The sequence below is a fragment of the Onychomys torridus genome, chromosome 13 (genome assembly GCF_903995425.1).
Source record: "Onychomys torridus chromosome 13, mOncTor1.1, whole genome shotgun sequence".
Taxonomy (NCBI): Eukaryota; Metazoa; Chordata; class Mammalia; order Rodentia; family Cricetidae; genus Onychomys; species Onychomys torridus.
In genome coordinates, this window is record NC_050455.1 from 44,924,485 (window position 1) to 44,947,538 (window position 23,054).

The following is a 23,054-nucleotide window of genomic DNA, read 5'->3' on the forward strand; positions in this document are numbered from 1 at the left end:
ATGGTACCCCATGACCAGAATCCTGTTAGCACACTTGACCATTTCAGGCCAGCACATGATTCTAGGGAAACCTCAAAGGCTACTGTCAGTGGTGACTCATACCCTTTTGTGGATCAGTAGGCAGGGCAGAATACTGATCCCTCTAAGCTCTGCTTCCACTGCCCCTGCACCATGGAATTAAGCTGAGGCAGGTTCCTTTTGCCCAGATGGATTTGTGTTTTTGAGACAGAGTCACATGTGGCTCAGGCTGGCCTCAAACCTGATATTTTGCCAAGGATGACCTTGAACACCTGATTTTCCTGCTTCCACCTCTCAAGACTGGATTACAGGTGTGCAACTCCCACATCCAGTTTACGCAGCATTGTGAGTGGTAGACAGGTACTCTACCAACTGAGCTACATCCCTAGATCCTAAATGGATTTGCAATGGAGTTTTTTAGTTACATTTTCTTTATTTCATATGCATGTCTCTGTGTGAAGTTTTTAAATTGTATTTATTTAGTGTATGCCTATGCACGTGTGTATGTGTGTGTGTGTGTGTGTGTGTGTGTGTAGACACACATGTGCTATGGCAAGTGTGTGGAGGTCAGAGAACAACATGTGGGAGTCATTTCTCTCTTTACAGTGTGTACCATGTGAGTGGCCCGGATTAAACTCAGATCAGGTCATCAGCTACAGCTGTAGGTACCTTTACCTGATGAGCTATTTCTCCAGCCCCTTGAATGAAGATTTTTAGGAAAATGACAGTATATATAAATATTTCGAGAGGCTTGAGTCCCTCAAGTATTCACCTTCTTATATCAGTACTTCAATATCAGCAATAATCATTCATTAAAAAATGGCCCATTTTGGCCGGACGGTGGTGGCGCACGCTTGTAATCCCAGCACTCAGGAGGCAGAGGCAGGTGGATCTCTGTGAGTTCGAGACCAGCCTGGTCTACAGAGCTAGTCCAGGACAGGCTCCAAATCTACAGAGAAACCCTGTCTCAGGAAAAGGAAAAAAAAATGGCCCATTTGCTGGGCGGTGGTGGTACACGCCTTTAATCCTAGCACTCAGGAGGCAGAGGCAGGCAGATCTTTGTGAGTTCGAGGCCAGCCTGGTCTACAGAGCGAGATCTAAGAAAGGCACAAAGCTACACAGAGAAACCTTGTCTCAAACAAACAAAAAAAAAACAAAAAAAAAAATGGCCCATTCAGCAAGGGGTTGGCACACAATATGAGGACCTAAGTTGGATCCCAAATACCTACACAAAACTCCAGGCACAGTGGCATATGCCTATAATCCTGGCACTGGGGAGGTGTAATTAGGGGACCCCTGATGCTTGCTAGCTAGCCAGTCTAGCTGAATCAGTAAGCTCCAGATTCAGTGAGAGACTCCATCTCAATAATAAGGAAGACACACAACACTGACCTCCAGCTTCAGAGCACACACATATACACCTGCGTGCGCGTGCACACACACACACACACACACACACACAAACACATATGGTACCCATGAACACATACAAAAAAATAAAATAACAAATAATACGAAAGTGAGTTTTTTTTAATTTATTTATTTTAAACAGTAAAGTATTTTCTCTATAGAAAATAGTATAAATGATAACATTTCCCAAGAAGCCCTTTTAAACCAAATGATAGCTGAATTATACATATAAATATTGATTAGACTCTGGGATACAGAAGAGACCTATCTTCATCTGTTCAGAGAGCTATGTTTTACTTAAGTTGTGTATCCGAGATTCCTGTTCATCTTCCCCTTCACTGCTTGATTTACAGCAGACATTTTTCTATAGGCTAATCCATAATCTAAAGGAAAGTGCGTTTTTAAAATAAGAATTTGGTAGTCATTTGGGACAAGTCACATGAAAAACGAATTGATTTCCCCTTCCCCGGGGCTCTGTAGTAGCCAGTGGGAATCCCACCTCTACATCAACTCTGGCCTCAGGAAGAAAGGCCTTGGGAATGTCCCCTGCCCTGATTTAGTCAAAGACGGAAAGAACATCACTGGAGAACTGGAACCTTTCACTTGTACGTGGAAATAGTTCAATGTCCTAAATTCTGTCTAGGAAAGAGGTGGTATAAATGAAGGAACATAGCTGGGTGGTGGCGCATGCCTTTAGTCCAGCACTTGGGAGGCAGAAGCAGGCAGATCTCTGTGAGTTCGAGGCCAGCCTGATCTACAGAGGGAGTTCCAGGACTGCCAGAGCTACACAGAGAAACCCTGTCTTGAACACACACACACACACACACACACACACACACACACACACACACACATACATACACACTGTGAGACACTGAACTGTGGCATCAAATTCTGATGGGGATCTGGGGGTGTGGCACCTTTTTCTCTGAGAGCAAAGCTGAGAAGCTCTCAGCTTTCCTCTTGGGTCTCCTCCAGGTAAATATTCCCACATGGCCACACGCCTGCTGTTACAGGGGCTACATAAAACCAGATACATGGTCTTCCTGGAAAAATACAAATCCATGTTTTTATAATCTTTTGTTCTGGCACCGTCAGGCTCTCTGTATATGGGCCACTTCCTGACATTTGGGTAAACTTCAATGAATCAGACCATGACATTTATAAAGGACAAAGTATGCCACCCCCGTCCTCTTCTTCCAGCTTCATGAACAGTCCTGGAGGGCCGGAGAGATGGCTCCATGCTTAAGAACACTGGCTGCTCTTTCAGAGGACCGTGGTTTGAGTCCCAGCACCCATGTAGCTGCTCAAAACCATCTGTAACTCCAGTACCAGGAAATCTGATGCCTTCTTCTGGCCTCCTTGAGTAACTGGCATGCACATGCACAGACATATGCCAGGCACAACACCCATACACGTGAAAATAAAAATTAAAACATTACATAAAATAAACAGTGCCTGAGCTAGCAGAAGTGACCAAACAGCTAGGGTCAGCTAATACTAGACCGACCATTCTGCTTCCTTTCAGGTCTGGAAGCTCTTGATCTTAGATGTTTGTCTTTATGCATATCCATGCTGGTTAAACCCTGGCTATGAGGAAATGCAAGAGCACAAGCTTTGTCTCTTTTCCTGGGTCAGAACAAAGTCCCTGAGAGAATAGCAGGAATGGTCATTTGGGCTCACCAGCTCACCGGGTCCAGTCCATGGTTTCCTGGCCCCACACATTTACACAGAACATCGTGGTGCTAAGAGCATGTGCCAGAGGCTGTTTACCTCATGGCCCAAAGAGAAATGCCAGTCCCCCAGGTATAACCTTCAAAAGCATACATCCAGGAATGTGTACGACCCCCACCAGCTGAGGATAAAACAGTCAGTACATGAATCTGTAGAGACCATTTAGATTCAAATGGCCTAGCTCATGGATTTGGTTTTCATGAACTCTTTAGTATCTCCCAAATACTCCTTATTTGGCATTTGGTAATTATCATTTTTTAATTTTTTATTTATTTTTATTTTATTTATTTATTTATTTATTTTTTTTTTGGTATTGGGTACCAGCCATAAACATCGTACCTGCAGTGGTTTGGATGAGAATGGCCCCACAGACTCACATATTTGAATGTTCAGTCCACGGTTGGTGGAACTGGTTGGGAAAGATTAGGAGGTAAAGCCTTTTTGGAGGAAGTATGTCACTGGGGGTGGGCTTTGAAGTTTCAAAAGCCCAAGACATTCCCAGCTAACTCTCTCATGCACTCCCCCCCCACTCTCCCTCTCTCTATCTCTCAATCTCTCTCTCTTCCTCTCTCCCTCCCTCCTGTTTGTGGATCAGATGTAAGCTCTCAGCTACTACTCCAGCGGCACCATGTCCGCCTACCTGATACCATGCTTCCCACCATGATAATCACGGACTCACCCTCTGAAACTAACGCATACATATCTCACGGTTATTTTAGACTCAGGGACAGAAGCTGAAGCCAGAGGTCCTATCCTAGATCTTAGAGGTAACAAGGTGACTGGAAGAGGAGTTCCAGCTTGGCTGGAGTTGAGAGCCAAGCTTCCCTCAGATTAAATGGGAGAAAGGGCTGAGGTCTCACTTCTCGCTCCCAACCAAGCAAAGCCTTCCAGTAAAACAACCTGAAAATAATTCATCTTCTCTAAGATTTCTGCAAACCCTGGGAAGCGACACACTATGAGTTAATCGGCCCACGATTTGTTTTGTTTTAGGTAAGAACCTGCCACTAAAGTATGCCAAACTTGCCTCTCAAAACATTGCAGTGGTTTTTGTTTGTTTGTTTGTTTCTCTTGAGCCTATGGAATCTGACAGGACGAGACTGCTGCTGTGCCTCTCAATATGGAAACAGCAGCCCATATCCCAGCACGGGCTGGCACATTCCATAGCCCTGAGGTCATTCAGGGGTCAATTGGAAACTGTGACCAAAGGAAAGCAGTGATGTGAGGCTAGGCAAGCACCCCCCCCCACCATGTCTCTGATCTACCTGGGAAGTAAGCCTAAGCAAGTCCCATACACATCCCTATCTACCAGCTGCAAGACAGAAGGCACACTCACGCCAGTATGGAGAAGACTAGACTACTGTTGTGTGGAAATGTGAAGTTATATGACATTCTAGAGGCAACAAGAAACAGGTCGGTATCATGCTTTTAAGGTGTTGTAATTGAATTGATGGTATTAGCATTAGGTACAGATTAGGTTTTGTCTTCTGTGAGTACTTCAAACAGGACAGCCAGCAACAATAACAACAAAAGAATCATTTCCTATAAGTTAAAGGCCCATTTATGAGCTTTCACTGAATCCCAAAGGAACTACTTCCGAACGTTCAAGGACATGCAAGTTTGCTCCCAGTTTGCAGTATGTCTGTGGAGACACCAAGTCTAACTACAAATAACCCAACCCTTTGTCTCTAGGGTTCAGGGTCATTCAGGGGGAAATGTTTTTATTTTAATGACCCACAACTACAATGACATTAATAAAACTCCCAATTATATGATTGTACTAAATGAGAATTCTCATGGGGGGGGGGGATGTATATTCACTTAAAAATCAAGAAAAGCCTTTTCCCATTAAGCTGAGGCTGGGCAATCAGTTCATTTACCGGATAACTCACAGATCGAGCGCCGCCCCGCCCCCCCCATCACCCACAACATTCAGTCACCACCCCTTAAGGAAGGGCATGGCTCAGTTGGTAGAGTGCCCTAGGCTCTGGTCTCCATTCCCAGCACCTCATAAACTATGTACAGCGGTGCACACCTATAATCCCAGCACTCGGGAGGTGGAGGCAGGAGGATCATCAGTTCAGGTCATCCTCAGCTACATAGTGAAGCTGAGACCAGCCTGGGCTGCATGGGATTCTGTCTCCAAAAAGTAAATAAGGGCTGGTGTGTGGTGGTGCACACCTTGAATCCCTGTCCTTGGAAGGCAAAGGCAGGTGGACCTCTGAGTTGAAGGCTAACACAGTCTACTCAGAAGCTACAGGCCAGTCAGGGCTACAGAGTGAAATTCTGTCTCAAAACAAACAAATAAATGAAACCTGTACCACCAACACATCTGTTCCAGTCCGGCCTCATGGCAGGCAATAAACAGAGTGCCAGAATCACAACAGAGACAAGACTGCAGGTCATCTCTCAGGTCAGGAGGGCCTAGGGGTGGGCAGTCCAGAGCTGATGCCCATGCACCTCAGAGTCCTCAGAGCAGAGATTCTTCCTGCTGTTTTCACATGGCCATCCAGCCTAAGGAGCTGGCTTTTTTCTAGCTACGCCCCTACCACAAGAGATGGGAGAATGAAGGCTGAGAGAGGAAATGATCTGTCCTCAACACAGACAGAGTCTATGGCAACCTCCGTGGAGCACCGATTTGTCCCACTAGCCAACAAAGGTTAACCAATTCCAAGTCCTGTGCCAGCCACCTTCTGAAACACAAGGAAGAGGGTAGGAACAAGCTAGACAAGGGTCTGCCCCTGTCCTAGATCAGTATAACAGAAGAGAGACTGGGTCTCTCAGATGATGAAGTCTCCTCTAGAACCACTGTTTAAGAAATGACCCTTGAGCCAGGCAGTGGTGGCAAACGCCTTTAATCTCTGCGTTTAGGAGGTAGAGTCAGGCAGGATGGATCTCTGTATTTATTCAAGGCCAGCCTGGTCTACAGAGCAAGTTCCAGGACAGCCAGGGCTTGCACAGAGAAACCCTGTCTCCAAAAACAAAAGACCCTTGAATCAGGGATGACCCCACCTGCCCAGACTGTTGAGTCTCTCTTGATTGAATGAGTGCCTCTGGGGTGCTCCAGCCCAAACCTCGCTCTACACACAACAGTCTAGAGACCTGTCCCCAAGTCCTACTATCCACCTACTCCACTTCAGACACAAAGCTCTCATGCTCAGTATTACATCTCTGCTCAAACACCTTGAAGATGTGTGGTAGACAAGACTACCACATTTGTAGAGGAGGATACTGTGCCTTAAAAGAGAGATGGTTTCCTGATGTTACATGTATGACCTGGTGCTGGGAATTATAACACAAATCCAGGGCTCCTAGAAGCCAGGGTCTGTAAAAGAAGAAGCACTGGGCACAGCAAATGAAGCAGAGGCAGCTGGAAACAGTGCTAGCCACGACCTTGTTCCGGTTATCCACTTCTCTTTAATCAGCCAGTCTTTTCCAGGAAACCAGGCCTTCTGGTCTACCCAGTAGCCACCACAGGGTTTCCGGCACAGCCAAGCCCTAGCCTCAGCTGCCCACCTTGTCCACAATCCTCTCTTCCCTTTCCCCTCTTTCCTAATTGACCTTGAATTGTCCATGATGGGCTGCTTCTATAAGCAGATGGCTCTGATTATCCTGGGAAATGACAGAAGAATCCAAGTGAATCCAGAGTTGGTGGGCAGTCAGATTGCGTGGCAAAGGTACTCCAGCACATGGCAAAGGCTACTTCCCTCATTCCCACCCTACCCTCTCAACATAAAACAGAGTTCTTGACAAATGGGCAGTTTCCATAAATAAAGTTGGGTTCATAAGGCTGCATGTGCTATGTGACCGGGTTCTGCCCATATGTAATAGTGGAAGAAATGTGTCCATGTCTGCTCATACTCTGAAACAGGAAGTCTGTGCTCTGCCGCATCCACCCACAGAAACACAGACATGGCAGCGAACCAGCCCCAGCTATGCAAGACAGCAACTAGAAGCCAGAGGCCTGGTACAGGCTCACCCCGGATGGTTTCTACCTGGACTAGTTAATAGGGAATAATCCTGTTTCCCCTTTATTTTCTCTGGTCTGTGGGAGCAGTTAAAATATATCTGTATCATATGAAGGTTCTGCCCAGAAGTGCACAGTCTGTTTCGTTCTTCTCAATGGAGTGGCTGTCTAAAGGGAAGTTGGAGGCATGCCTGGCTCATCGGTGCCTGAAGAATAAAGCCATTGAATCGTTGTGTCTGGAAGAGACTCCAAATGTCAGTTGGCATGGAAAAAAGAAATGGGTGCGATTGGAAAAGGTGAACAGAGCTGTGAGCCCCCTGTTGTCACTGGGGGGACAATAGCCTCTACCCAAAGAAACTGAAGTGTGACTTTTTGCATTTTATTCATTCATTAGTATTGTGTGTATGGTGTATCAGGGAAGGTGCTGTAGCTACGGCCTATGTGTGGAGGGGAGAAGACAACTTTATGGAGTGGTTCTCTCCTCCCACCTTTACATGGATCCCAGGGACTAAGTGCAGGCCGTCAGGCTTACTTGCCATGTGCTGGCATGCAGGCTGATTTCCACCCCAACTGACTTCACAGCCAGCCCAGCTCACCTGGATTACAACAAGAAACGTGAGATAATGATGGCAACAGTGATGATCGGTGTACGGGCTGGTTTTGTGTCAACTTGACACCAGCTAGTCATCAGAAAGGAAGGGACCTCAGTCAAGGAAAAGCCTCCATGAGATCTAGCATAAGGCATTTTGTCAATGAGTGATCAATGGAGGAGCACCCAGCCCATGGTGGGTGCTGTCATCCCAGAGCTAGTGGCCCTGGGTTCTATAAGAAATCAGCTGAGCAAGACAGTAAGCAGCACCCCTCCATGGTTCTGCATCAGCTCCTGCCTCCAGGATCCTGCCCTGTTTGAGTTCCTGTCTTGATTTCTTCAATAATGAATGGCAATGTGGAAGTGTAAGCCAAATAAACCCTTTCCTCCCCAACTTGCTTTTTGGTCATGGCATTTTGTTGGAGCAATAGAAACCCTAACTGAGACAATCATCATCATGATTGGTTTTGTTTTGTTTTTGAGACAGGGTCCCTTCATAACTGGCTGTCCTGGAACTCACTATATAGACCAGGCTGGCCTTAGACTACAAAGATCCATCTGCCTCTGCCTCTCAAGTGCTAAAATTAAAGGCATGTGCCACCACACCTGGCTATAAAGTGAGACTATTTCTCTAAGATAATTCAGCCTCCTTTTCTTTTTTAGGCAACTGTACCTGGAACATGGGTGTCCCATCTCAAGGACTTGTGCCCACTATCACCTGGCCCCCTCTTCTTATTGAAGTTACAAGCATCTTGCTCACTGTCACAGCAGACAAGGGACAATCTGACACTATTTTGATTCTGACTCAAAAAAAAAAAAAATCTGTAAATGCCCTACATGATGGTGCACTCCTTTAATACAAATACTCAGGAAGCAGAGGCAGGCAAGTCTCTGAGTTCAAGGGTAGCCTGATCTACAGAAAGAGTTCAGGACAGCAAGGACTACACAGAGAAACCCTGTCTCAAAAAACCAAAATGTGTGTGTGTGTGTGTGTGTGTGTGTGTGTGTGTGTGTGTGTGTGAGTGTGTGTGTGTGTGTGTGTTTGCCTATATGAGTTCATGTCCACCATATGTGTTCAGGAGCCTGTGGAGGCCAGAAGGGGACATCAGATTCCCTGGAACTGGAGTTCAGGTGGTTGTGAGCAACCATGTGGGTACTGAGAACCCAACTTGGGTCCTCTGGACCAGCAGTAAGCACTCTGAATCATGCAGCCATCTCTCTAATTCCTTAATCTTTTTTTTTTTTTTTTAACTTTTTTTTTTTGAAACAGGGTTTCTCTGTGTAGCCTTGACTATCTGGAACTCAGTCTCACAGAGATCCGCCTGCCTCTGCCTCCTAAGCACTGGGATTAAAGGCGTGTGCAACCACCTCCCGACTTGTCTGCATGCATGAACACCAGAAGAGGGCATTGGATCCCCTGGGACTACAGTCAAAAGGGACTAGAGTCAGACAGTTGTGAGCCACTATTCAGGTGCTGGGAATTGAACTCGGGACCTCTGAAAGAGCAGCCAGTGCTCTTAACTGCTGAGCCATCTCTCCAGACCCCATAATCATATTTTTGACTTAAAAGACAGAAACCCACAATTTCAAACATTGTGTTTCTCTTTGGGGCTTATTCCATGGAAGCTCTGGTGATCACCCTGTGGCTAACAGAGTGTGTTGGAAGGTAAGGAAGCTGGTGGGAATGGGGTGGTGAGCTCAGCATTAGTCTACCGACTGGGAACTTCCAGAATGACTTCTAATAGCTCAACACACCCGCTCAAACACAGCCCGAACAACAGTGACACCTACAGGTCAACACCCAAACGACAACTGAGACTCTCCCACTCTCAGCCGCCGGAGGCTGGAATCCAGTTTAGAGTAACTGAAATCATCTCACATGTAGAAATATTTAAAAGTTAAGACATTGAGCTGGGCATGGCGGCACTCACTTGTAATCCCAAGAATTGGGGGGGGGGTAGAAGCCAGCTTTCACTACAAAGTGTGAGGCCAACCTGGGATATAAAACAAACAAACAAACAAACAAAAAAAAAAAACCCTACAAAAATTTTCAAGGAACCTTAAAAATTGGAATATAACAAGGTGCATGTATACAGATTTTTTTAAACACAAGTCTTCCTAGTTCTTACTAATTTATAAAACATCTGCACACCCATGTTTAATAATTCACTATCACCATAGCCAAGGTGATACAATTTAAATGTGCACCAGTTGATGAGGAGATGAAATACGGTACACATACACAATGGAAAATACCACTCAGCCATTAAGGATGGGTAGAATTCTGTTATCTGCAGCAACATGGATGAAAGGTAAGATTTGGTTAAATAATCCAAACTCAGAAAAGGTCTCACTCCTGTGGAATCTAAAAAAGCTAATCTCCTTGAAATTAGGGAATCAAAGAGTGATTTTAAGAAGCTAGGGAGAACAGGAAGAGGGATGTCTAGAGCAGTGGTTCTCAACCTGTGGGTCATGACCCCTTTGGCAAACCTCTATCTCCAAAAATATTTACATTATGATTCATAACAGTAACAAAAATATAGTTATGAAGTAGCAATGAAAGCAATTTTATAGTTTGGGGGGGGGGGTCACCACAACATGAAGAACTGTATTAAAGGGTCAAAGCATTAGCAAGGTTGAGAACCACTGCACTAGAGAGAGATGAGCTATTGCCACTGGCTACTAAGTTATAGGAAGAATAAGCTCATGTGACTACACACAGCAGGCATGTACTATGGATTTTACTTATTTTATGTGCACTGATGTGTTATCTGCATATATATCTGTATGAGAGTGTTGGATTCCCTGAACTGAAGTTAGAGCCACCTGTGAGCTGCCAGGTGGGTGCTGGGAATTGAACCTGGGTCCTCTGGAAGAGCAGCTAGTGCTCTTATTCCCTAAGCCATCTCTCCAGTCCCTGTACTGTGGATTTCAAGCAGTTAGAAAAAAGGACTTTCATATTTTCTCCATGAAGAAGTGATAAATATTTGAGATGTTTGTCCTGATTTAAGCATTGTACAAAGCATGCATGTATCAAACAGCATATGTAAAATTTTTTAAAAAAACTTTTTATATGCTAAAAATAAATGTAAGAAGCCAGGAATGGTGGCACACACCTTTAATCTCAGCACTTAGGAGGCAGAAGCAGGAGGATTTCTGAGTTAGAGGCCAGCCTGATCTACAAATCGAGTTCCAGGGCTCTGTTACACAGGGAAACCCTGTCTTGAAAAACCAAAATTAATTAATTAGTCAACTAAATCTAAGAGGTTGGAGAGATGGCTTAGCAGTTAAGAGTACCCGCTGTTTTTGCAGAGGACCCGGGTTTTGATTTGAAGTACCCACAGGGAGGCTCACAAGCATCCATAACTCCAGTTCCAGGGAATTGAACACCCTCTTCTGACCTCCTTGGACAGGAGGGAGGCACATGGTGCATGGACATAAATGCAAGCAAAGCCCCCAGAAACACAAAACAAATCTAAAAGAATAAAATCAATCTAAAAACATGATGGCAACGAGCATCAGGAAAGGTGATGGTCAGTTGCTCTAGAGAACTGGGAAACGGAGTACAGCTATTGGCCTCTATGGTGGCACTCTCAGCCTTCCTAAAATTTTACTTTCTACCCTGATTTTAAAAAACTCTCTTAAATAAAAAGCAAAGGAAGGGGCTGGAGAGGTGGCTCAGCATTTAAGAGCACTGGCTCTTCTTCCAGAGGATCTGGGTTCAATTCCCAGCACCCAGATGGCAGTTTACAACTGCCTGTAACTCTGCCTTCCAGGGATCCAACATCGACAGACATACAGCAGGCAAAATATTAATGCACATAAAATAAATAAATCATTTTTTGTCCTTGTCTTGCTTTTTTTCATTTTTATTTATTTTTCTATTATCAGCTTGATACAGTAATAAATCATTTTTTTAAAAGAAGCAGAGGAAGACTTCTGACTTGATTCTCTAAACTTGGTATAACAATATATTAATAGATTTAACTCTATAAAAATTAAAGGGGCTGAGAATGTAGCTCTAGGGAGATTGCTTGCCACTCAAGGCCTGGGTTCCCATCTCCAGCACTGCATCAAACTGGCAAGGTGATGTACACCTGTAATCCTAGCATTAGAGAGGTGGCAGTATGATCAGGAGCTCAAGGTCATTGTCAGCTACACAGTGTGAGTCCAAGGCCAGCCCAGACCCCGCATTTAAGGGTCAGGGGTAAGGCGGGGGTGGAGAGATGGCTCAGCATCTTCTAGAGGATCCAGGTTCCATTTCCAGCACCCACACATCAGTTCTCAACTGTAACTCCAGTCCTGGGGATCCAACACATTCTTCTGGTTGGTCCAGACATACATCTAGGCAAAAGACCCAGTCATGTAAAAATATATTGATAGGCAGGGCAGGGGAGATGGCTCAGTGGGTAATGCCCTGGACACACAAGCATGAAGGATGAGTTTGGACCCCTGGCACTCACATAGACACCTGGTGGGGACGGACCTGCCTGTCTTCCAGCAGCTCATGAGGATTACAGACAGGGGATTCCTGGTCGGCTATGTAGACTAGATGAGTCAACCTCAGTATGGAAGGTGGTGAATCACATGCATGTACCTGCATGTGCTTGTGCACACGCATGCTCAAACACACATCCACTCACACACATAATCCTTATTTCTTAAACGAGTTAAAAAAAAAAAAAGTACAGAGGACAACTTAAAAGCCAAAGTTTTAATAAAAACACGACAAAAAAATTGAGTCCTTGTGCTATAAACACATAAAAATTATGGAGTTTCAAAGGAACCTCTGAATCAGTTTTCGTCAATTTCTAGCACCCTATCACCTTCTACACACTGTACATAAATGCCATTGTCATGTGTGGCCACATCATCATAGCTCCTTAAATGTTTAACTGGAGTGTAAGGTATCTTAGGGTGCTGTGGATATCTCTAACTACATTAGGGGTTTTTTATTTTTAGCAAACTGAGTACTGGTCAGGTGTGATGGTAGATGTCTAATTCTAGCACTTGGGAGGCAGAGGCAGGTGGGGCTCTGGGCTCAAGGCTATTCAGTTACAGCACTAATCTTGATTGTATTTTTTTGATTTGTTTTGTTCATCATAACATGGTCTCTGGTTTCCAAGGATGGCCTAGAACTCACAATCCTGTCTCTACCTCTTGAGTGCTGAGAGTCCAGGTGTGCACCGCCACACTCATTTACCTGGTGTGGGGACTACATTCCAAGTTCTTGATTCTCCAATTTCATTTTCCTCTTTAATTTTTTCAAAATTACACATTCTCTTGCTTCAAAGAGTCAAGCTGGGTGGTGACACACACCTATAATCCCAGCTCTCAGGATGCAGGGGGGGGTGGGGGGGCTGTCTCAAGAAAATAGTTCTAATGTAGGGAGTAGAAACTGGCTGGCTCACTGCACACATTCTGTGTGCGCCATGAAAAAGAGCAATCTATGTCTTCGTGGCCACAGCAATGATTGAGACTCCACCTCCGCCTCTTAGTAAGCCATGTCAGTTCTTTACTTCATGTCAATTTTTCCTCGAGAAACAAACTGTCTTTATCCCCCTCCCCTCAGCTCATGCCAACACCCTCTCAGTAGCTCCATCAGTATCTGGCTTGGCTTCTATCCAGTGATGGTAAGATCATGCCACTCAGTGCTATCGCCAGGGACAACGGAGCAGTATGAGCACACATTTGTAGCGGTTTAGTGTGCCACCTGACGCTTGCCCACACTGAACTCAGTCCCCCAAATTCCTTACTATTGTCCCAATCCTTCCACACCATGATGACTCAGGCTCCCCACAAATGTCCTGTTCTCCAGAGGTTCCCACTTGGGCTGTTTGATGGGAGCAGGCCCAGTGGTGGCTGCTGTGCAGTACAGTGACAGCACCGTAGAGCAGGGACGCTGGGCCTGTCCACAGCTTCCCAGGGAGCCCTTAGACACTCTGCAGGGAGGGCACTGTGGCACTCAGACCAAGAAGAAACTCATGAGCAGCTGCACAGACTGTGGCTCTGGCATACGGTCTGAGGTCACTCAAGGCATCCAGATGTGCCTTCATGAGCGGCTTCAGTCCCAGAGTTCCCGGCAGGTGACAGGTTCCGGGACAAGAACAGAGGTCTGTCTCTCCAGACACATTTCTTTCTATTAGACACAGTCATGAGCAGGAGTCATAAGCGGGTGAACACACTTTGTCGTTACAGCATTATTTGTTGTTGTTGTTGTAGCGCTGGGAATTGAACCCAGGACTTCACACATGGTAGACAACCATTCACAAGTGAGCTAAATCCCTCACCTCCCCCCACAATGGCCCACTGTCATTTGGAACACTCCGAGCCATAGACACGAAACTGTGCTGTGGTCCCTAGCGTGTGAGGGGTTCCTCTCTGCTTCCATCCCCGCCAGAGGAGGGGACCACGATATTCACTGCTCAGAAGACAGCCTTCAGCTTTCTACTGCAAAGACCCTTCCCTTGTTACTCCGTTCCCCACATCCCCAACCGCCTATGATGGCACGTACTTAACTAAGAGACAGTTAACTGTGATAGAAAAAGGTAATCAGCCACACAGATCCACCAAACCCATACTTTGCTAAATGTAACTAGGTTGAAAATATTTAATGTGAATTTTTGAAAACTGAGTATCTTGATTTAGTCAGGTTTGGGGATCACTGGAAATTAGCCACTGTTGTACTCGGATGATCAGGGCAAACCAACATTTTCTTGGGCTTCTTCGGAGCAGCCGCGGGAATGGCTAAGTTATGCCAAACTGAAGCATCATCACTCAAACTTGATGCCTTGAGCCAGAGGAAGGTCCCTGCTGTAGTTGATGGTACTGGAGAGAAGAGAGTTGAATGAACGACAGTGCATACAGAATACTTCTGTAACATAAGACATAGGTCTATTTATATTAACAACTTATAAGTTAGTAAAAAAAATATTATATAAAACAATGTCAGTGTGATTCCTTATAAAAGAAAAAGAGAAACACAAGAGTCTGGGAGACGCACATCACCTATTACCCATAGTTTTTCTTTTGATCATAATGTAACATGGGCAATTTAATTTTTTTTCTAAATATCTTATACTGCATTATCAGGGGGGAAATGCAAATATTCCCAAATTAGTAGGAATGTAGTAATTTTTAAAGTTTTTTTAAATTTGTTTAGTTTTTTTTTTTTTTTCCTTTTCCCAAACTAGTCACCATGAGACACCTGGATTTTCTCCCGAGAGGCAAAGCACCCTGAGTCAATGGGCTCTGAAAAGCCAGAATGAAGTGTTTGCCTGCATAGCTCTGAGGGCACAGGAAAAGACAGAGGTCACATGGAAATGCCATGAAAGAGAAGCCAGCATCCAGCATGGCAGATGGCAGAGCTGGAGATGTGAGGGCACCAGCTGAGGCCTCAGGAGCCTCACCCAGAACTCTTCCCAACTGAGCACGACAGTTACTGGGCATCCTAAGTGACTGTACACACATACTAGCCACTTCCACCCAAGTAGGCCAGAGAACACTCTAAAGATAAAACAAATCCCAGGCAGCATCTCCTGAAGCCGCCATGTATGTTCAGGCAAACGCCCTAGTCAACTTGACCTCCAGAGTCCTGCTCATACTTCCCAGCTGGTCCCTAAGCTTGCAGGCCAGACCCCCATGCCCCTCCCTACTTCACTATGCAAGAAAACTCCATGGCAGGAGAAATGGAAGGATGGCTCCTTCCGCCTCCTCATGCTGAGTGACCCAGTGTTCTAATCCTCCCTACCTCACCTCTGGGGTAGAATCCAACAAGGAAATTTCATAGACAGTTGCTAGGCTAGACAAGGAGGCTAGCAGGGATGATTAAAGGTGAGTATCTTTCACTGCAAATGTGTGGGAGTCACCTTTTTAGACCTTTTTCTGATTTGGGAAGAGTTGCATATCCAGGAGACATCTTGAGAATGGGACTCAAGTCTCGACCTGAAGTCCATTCCTGTTTCATGTTCCTCTGTACACACTGCCTGAAGTCAGTTTTTTACATTCCTAGTACACCTCCATATGACTGCCACTCATCATGTGACCAGCTAGGGGAATTTTCACGTGTCGTGCTCCGAAGAATTTTTCAGATTTGGGAGCATTTGGGATTAGTGGTGCATAACCTCTAGTGCAGCACACAACTACAGAGTCTGGAAAAGTCAAACCCAGAGAAACCCAGCACAGAGAAAACAGGAAGACAGAAGGGCAAGAGCCCACTCCCAAAGGCTTCAAGAGCAACCCTCCTCCCCCAGAGCCTTCCCTTACCACGTAGACCTCCGCATGTACTGCTTCCAGGCGTCACTGCCAGACTCCCGGCCTCCGCCAGTGTGCTTCTCTCCGCCTACGGAAATGCAAAATCATCTCACACGTCCCCTGGGGCCCTCAGAGGACACCAGAGCTGTCGGATTACTGATACTGTATTCGGTAGGGTAGTACACACCTATAATCCCAATCTTCAGAGACTGAGGCAGGAAGATTATGAGTTCAAGACCAGTCTGGGGTAAATGAGATATATGAAGTGCCTCCCTCCCCAGAAAAAGAGAAGCAGGAGGAAGTGGAGGAGAAGGAAGAGGTGGGGGCAGTGGCAGCGGGAGAGAAGAAGGCTCCGTGGTTAAGAGCACTGTCTACTCTTGTGTCGGACCCAGGTTCAGTTCTCAGCACCCACGTGGCAGCTCACAACCATCTGTAACTCCAGTTCCAGGGTACCTAGCACCATCTTTTTGGCCCCGGCAGGCACCAGGCATGCAAGTGGTACTCATATATACATGAAGACAAACACTCATACACATAAATCTTAATTTTTTTTTTTTTAATTAAAAAGGAAGGAGGAAATCAACACAGAGACCCAGAGCTGAACAATGAATGTGCAGAGTGACAGACTTTGGAGCACTCGGCCTTAAAAGGGGCATCATCAGAGCCCTTCCCTCAAGGCCCAGGGCTATATGAGGAAGAGGAAGCAGAAAGACTGTAAGAGACGGAGGTGCTGGGTGATAGGCAAAGTGTCTTCCAAACACACAGAAGGGATGCACATACAAAACCTTCACAGGTTCAAGCCTGGATCCCAGCACCAGAGGGGAGAAGTGAAGACTGGGCCCACCCCTCACCAAGCAACTCTTTGCAAGGGATACCCAACGGCAAAGGGAAAATCAATGGCATGTCAATGTGCACATCAACTACGCTCCACATCAGGCCCATGCTCAGGAGTCGGGAGCCAAAACAAAGTGAACTCCATGGGGTTTTTCTGGAATTTTTATTTAGTTTTGACATTTTTTATTTTTATTTTTTTTGTCTTATTGGTCTTTTGCTTATTTGACTTTCATGAGTGTGTTTAACGAGAAAGAGAGAAAGCACAAAGTTCGGTGAGTAGAAAGGCGAGGAGGTTCTGGGAGGCTACTTGTGTTTACTATACTTGGTGTTTTATTTTGGCTTTTTGTTGCCATTTTTCTTTTCTCAGACTGGGCCTTTCTGGCCTGGTACACAGTCCAGGCTGGCCTCAAATCCACAGCAATCCTACTGCCTCAGCAGAGAGCTGGGATTACAAGCATGTGCTACCCCACTCAGCCATTCTGGCTAATTTGTTTCTCATTTTTCTATCACATTAATTTATTCTGTATATGTGTGTTCATGAGTGTTCATGCCACAGTGTGAGTGTAAAGACCAGCAGACAATCTCCTGGGTCTGTTCCTTCCTTCTGCCATGTGAGAGTTGGATCCACATTCTCAGGCCTGACGGCAAAAACCCTTACCCACTAAACCATCTTGCTGGCCCCACTATGAATAAGGTTTAACAGTTAAGCTTAATATATGGAAAAAAAAAAAACTACCACTAAACCATCAATAATTCATAGGGCCCAGGAAAAAAGAATGACTTAGTATTTCATCTAGTGAAAGATAACATGAGGAGGGAGTAGATAAAGTCCTGAATGAATGCATACTGTTGATACGGGCACAGCCATTCCAAGGACCAGAATACCTCATGCCCATGAGAACAGCCAGGCCTTCCCTAGGTCCAAGCATGGGTGCCCATCAACAGTTGACCTTTAGCTAAAATCTGTGTGTGCAGAACATTCAAGCGCAACTCCTTCATCCTGAGGACGGCAGTCTGAGACTGTTCCCCACGGGGCTTCCTGTGGACATTAGCTAACCTCCTCCTGTTCACACTATATATAATAAATGCACTGAGTCCCCAGGCTGCTGCTCGTGTGTCTCCATCAGACCGCAGAGCCCACCAGTTCTCAGCTTGTCTGTCTGTGTGTCTGCCATCTTGATTTCTTAACTCCCACGTCAATTTCTAAGTCCACTCTGCAAGTGTATTTGCAAATGTTTTGTATTTTAAGTTTCCTGGCTTTGAAGTAGAAGTTTTTTAACTTTTCTTGGTCTGGGACCTTCTTGCCTAGAAAAAAACACTGAATTTCCAGGTTCATATATCTTGAGCTGAAGCCCCTCCTCCAACATAAAGCAGAAGATGAGGACCCTGGTAAGAATTTGAGTTGGAGCATAGGCTCTTTCATGCATGCTAGATCACAGGTTATTACAGGACATAAATTGTGTTTCCATTTTTATTTATTTATTTATTTATTTTTTGGTGTTTTGAGACAGGGTTTCTCTGTGTAGCCCTGGCTATCCTAGAACTCACTCAAAGTCAGGAGATTCACCTCCCTCTGATTCCCAAGTGCTTTGCTGGGATTAAAGGCGGGTGCCACCACTGCTCAGCTTGTGTTTCCATTTCCTGACAAACTTCTAAAGGAAAACACTGCTGTTCCTTGGCTGATCCGTGTGGAGAGGGGTAATGAAGGCAGAGGCCTAGCACTCTTGACAGCCTAGGTTTGGACCCCAGTACCAAAACAAACGCATCTTTAAAAAGGAAAAACGAGTCTCTACATACCAAATGCACCGCCAATCTCAGCCCCGCTGGTGGGAATATTGACGTTCACAATGCCACAGTCAGAACCTTTGGGTCTGTGGGTGTGAGGAGAGAGAGAGGGAGAACACAAAGGAAATCAGAACAAACGAGAACAAAGTCCGCACATTCGGGCTCTCACCGTGAACACACTCACTCACCACTCAAACTTACATAAACGTTCAAAACAGACAAAGTCATACCCAAGCCAGCGGAAGATTCTGCCCAAATCCTTGGTAAAAATACTACTCGAAAGTCCCTGCTTCACTTCATTATTCCAAGCAAAAACATCTTGTTCATTCTAAAAGGATAAGATCAGAGCTGTTAGTGTTACTGGTGTTACTGAGCTCAGGTCAAATCTCACTTCATAAGAAAACCAAGAATCAGTGCTTTGCTATATCTGTTTTCTTTCATGGTTTGTATCTTTTCTTTGTTTACCTTGAATTTGAAGACATAGAGAATTGGGGCAAATGTCTCTGTGTGTACAATCGGTGCATCATGGGCAAGACCGGTCACAATGGTGGGTTCTACGTAATTGCCAGGGTGATCCATAACCTTAAGTAGAAAGAAAAATAAAGAATGGATGGAGTTCCTTTTCCATGACTTGGGGTCAGAGGACATCATCCCTGCCTATATTTATGAGGAGAAAAACAAAACAGCATTTACAGGTAAGCTATTTCTGCAAAGCAGCATCCTGTTTGGAATGAGAATTGTCTCCTGCTCCTATCTGTCAGAGTGGAAACAGAAAAGGGCGTTTGGAGAGGAAAACCACGCTGTGTGCCACAATAAAGTTCTGTGGTGGGGCAGACTGCTGAAATGCTATGTTTAAGTGTACTGATTTAATAGTATTCACCCAAATTCGTACACTGAATGTGACCAACACTCCAAGTGATGGCATCTGGACACAGGACCCTCAGGGAGGCCACCAGTGGATTCAACAGAACAGGCCTAATCCAACCAGCCAGTATCCCTTGCCCTTTGGGGGAAGGTCATGTGAGGACTCATCCACAACCCAGAGGGACTTCACCAGAAACCAATTCCATCTGTACCTGCTACTGGTCTTCAATGTCCAATGTTTCTAAACCAGTTTCTGATACTTTGTTATACAAGCCCCAGGGAATTCATACACATTACATAAACATCAAAAATGTGCATTTGTAACCAATCTCCACAGAACCTCTCCACTTAGTGGATGACTGTCTTTTCTCTTGAAGCCCTCTAGCCCTCAAAGGTCTGCATCAACCCTGCACTTGAAATTTTGGTTCACATGCAACTCTATCTGTTCCTCCATGGGTGGACTGAACCATGAACTTAAGTCTCACATAAGGGTGGACCCCACTTCTGTAACGATTGGGTTAAATTCTGTACAGAAAGCTCAATATAAGAAAAAACGTGTGTAAATATACACCCGCATGGTGTCCAGCTGGATGTGAGTGTCTCTACTCTGGGGATGGGAGTATCTCACTCACTCCAATCTGCTTTCAGACTGCCTTGCAGGAACTGGGTCTCCATGAATTTTAAATTAAATGAAACCAAGCAGACTATAAATGAGGTGTACACCTTTTTCACAAATGAAGGCAATAAATCCATGAAGCAAAGACCTTGGCTATACATTGAAAGAACTGAAAATGTAGTTCTCAATGGATGTGATAACACCTGCCTTTAATCCCAGCACCCAAGAGAGGCAGAGGCAGGCAAATCTGAGTTCCAGGCCACCACAGTTATGTAAGATGGCGCCTCAAACTACAACAAAAAACTAGTTCTCAGATGTTGACAGTGACACTATGTGTTTTTGTGATTTCTTTCCTTAACTATCTCAGCCAGTAAACATGAATTCTAACTACCCGGAATATAGTCTTGTGCACACCCGGATCCCTTCACACAAAGACCTAGGGCCTAACTCCGAGGCAACCATGACTGAGTTTCTTCTGAGACTCATGCGATTTCCATCATTCATTCCTCAAACCCCTTTCCCCCTCGTAGGGGCTGCGGAGAAGAAAAGCGTCCATCTGGGACCCTCCCCGGTCCTTCTCAGCACTCTGTTTGTGTTCAAGGGAGAGAAGCAGGCCGCCACGACCCACACACAACTCTCATTACCTTGCCCCCGTAGACCACTGTGCCCCCTTCTTTCTTGGCTTCTTCCACGGCTCTAACAAACATGTCCACTGCCTGTTTGGTATGGAGTGGTCCATAGAGAATATTCGCTGGGGAGAGAAAAGGGATGCTCTTCATTCTGCCCTCAATAGCATCATTTTATTATATAAGTGACTTTCCAAATTAACAAGCTAAGCCCTCCTCCCTAGATCCTCAGTTAAGAGTAGGAATCAGCAACTTTTTCTGTGAAGGACTAGATGCTTAATATCTTACGCTTGTGTGATGGATGTAGTTTCCAACACAACTACTCAACTGTGAGAGCTGCCACCCATGATATGCAAATGAGTAGGGGTGGCAGTGAGGAAGACATAAGCAGACAGTAAACCAAATAGCTAACAAAGTGATACCCTAAAAACACGGGAGTGGCGTGTTCACGACAGTGTGCCCACTCTGGAAGACCACTATAATCTCTGTGGCTACTGTGCATGCAGTTCATGGGGTAGACTAACCAGCTGCCAGAAACTAGAGCATTGAAGTAACCACAGGGAGGGTTAGGCTCCCTGCAAGGATGTAGCAGTCGGCCATGCGAAGACCTCGCAAAGATTGTTTCTAGCAGAGAAAATAGCAGCGAAGAGTCAGGAATGCTTGAAAACACCGAGAGTCGGACAAACTGCAGCTCAGGCCAAGTGGACACGGGTCTAGTGGACAATAAGGAAGGTGGGAGGCAGGTGCAGCATCATAAAAGCCTGGGAGTCTGCCACAGAGGGAATCTTGATTTTAGTCTAAGCACAGTGAGACTCACTGGACTGTCCCAAGCAGAAGGGTGAATTATGGTTCTCTGGAGAGATGTCTCAGTAGTTGAGAGCACTGGCTGCTCTTGCAAAGGACCTGGGTTCAATTTCCAGCACCCACATGGTGACTCACAACCATCCAGTTTCAGGAGACCCAATGCCCTCTTCTGACCTCTGTAGCACCAGGCATGCACATGGTATATATACATACACATAGGTAAAACATTCATACATGTAAAATAAATAAATCTAACTTAAAAACAAAACAAAACACTCTGGTTGATCTGGAAGGCAGCAGTGAAAGCAGGCAGGTCTGGGGACTCTCACACTTTCCCTGCAGATAGTGGTGGCTTAGAAAGGATAATAGCAGTAAAAAGAAAAATAACTCAACCATCACCCCATCAACCAGGACCCCATCCAACCAGGACCCCATCCAACCAGGACCCCATCCAACCAGGACCCCATCCAACCATCACCCCATCCAACCAGGACCCCATCCAACCAGGACCCCATCCAACCATCACCCCATCCAACCAGGACCCCATCCAACCATCACCCCATCCAATCAGGAACTCAACTCTTACATATGTCAAGTACAAGAGCCTAAGCTAGGAAGATGTCATTGAAGGTCCCTCAGACCTCTCAGAAAAAGGCATCCCACCACCACTTCCAACTCAGAAGGTCAGAAATACAGGGAACACCAGCTGTCAAAAGGTAGTAACTTTTAATAAAAGAACCAGCTACTCACGGTCCCAGGGGTTCCCAACACGGATCTGTGAGTAGGCACCTTTCAGTCTTTGTACAACTTCGTCATGGATGCTTTCGTGCAAAAACTATGTAAAGAACAAGCATTCAGGAGAACGGCAAAATGAATATACAAGTCTTGAGACAGTAAATAAATTCTTAACAGTACTGATTAGTAACTACCGAAATACTATAATCTCTGAAAACAAACTAAAACCATGCTCTTAATCATATATTTTCTGGTTTTAATATTAACTACATAAAAATACACCATCTCAGACATACACATAGGCAAAACACCAATGCACACAAAACTAGAGAAGAAATTTAAAGAAAAAAAAAAGTGTGAAAAATAAACCATCTCTTCTTGGTGGATGTTGAAATAGAACCACAAAGCAAAGCTGGGATGCAGGTTAGTTGGTCAAATGCTGATTTTAGCATTCAGGAAACCCTGGTTTTGATCCCCAGCACCACATGTCAGGTGTGGTACGTCACATGCCCATAAGCCCAGTGTTACAAAGACAGAAGCAGGAGGGTCAAGAAGAAGTTCAAAGCTATCCTCAGCTACACAGTATGCTTGAGGCCAGCCTGGGATCACACAGGAGACCCTGTCTCAAACAAACAAAGCACCCCAAAATGCAACCAAACAAAACACCATAAACCATGTCTGTTTCAAGTTTCTAAGAACTTGACCTGCTAAGCCACAAAACTCCACTGTTCCTGTTTTTATACTACAGAACTCATCTATTAATTGACTTGGGTGTATCTGTCCCACACTGTAGCTGTGAGTCAGGTAAACACGGGACTCAGC

At 45.2% G+C, this 23,054-nt stretch overlaps 1 protein-coding gene across 2 annotated transcripts in view; it reads right to left on the bottom strand.

The window, feature by feature from the left end:
- Window positions 1–14,293: 14,293 nt before the first annotated feature.
- The window catches only part of Aldh7a1 (aldehyde dehydrogenase 7 family member A1), a 59,198-nt gene continuing 50,437 nt past the window's right edge, over window positions 14,294–23,054 (bottom strand). For both annotated transcript variants that reach the window (XM_036204262.1, XM_036204261.1), the window contains 7 exons: window positions 22,248–22,332; window positions 20,712–20,818; window positions 19,053–19,169; window positions 18,818–18,915; window positions 18,600–18,673; window positions 15,981–16,056; window positions 14,294–14,543 (listed from right to left, as the gene is read on the bottom strand). In XM_036204262.1, the coding sequence (XP_036060155.1) occupies window positions 14,489–14,543; window positions 15,981–16,056; window positions 18,600–18,673; window positions 18,818–18,915; window positions 19,053–19,169; window positions 20,712–20,818; window positions 22,248–22,332 (612 nt within the window). In that variant the 3' untranslated portion in view covers window positions 14,294–14,488. The remainder of the gene's footprint in view (window positions 14,544–15,980; window positions 16,057–18,599; window positions 18,674–18,817; window positions 18,916–19,052; window positions 19,170–20,711; window positions 20,819–22,247; window positions 22,333–23,054) is intronic.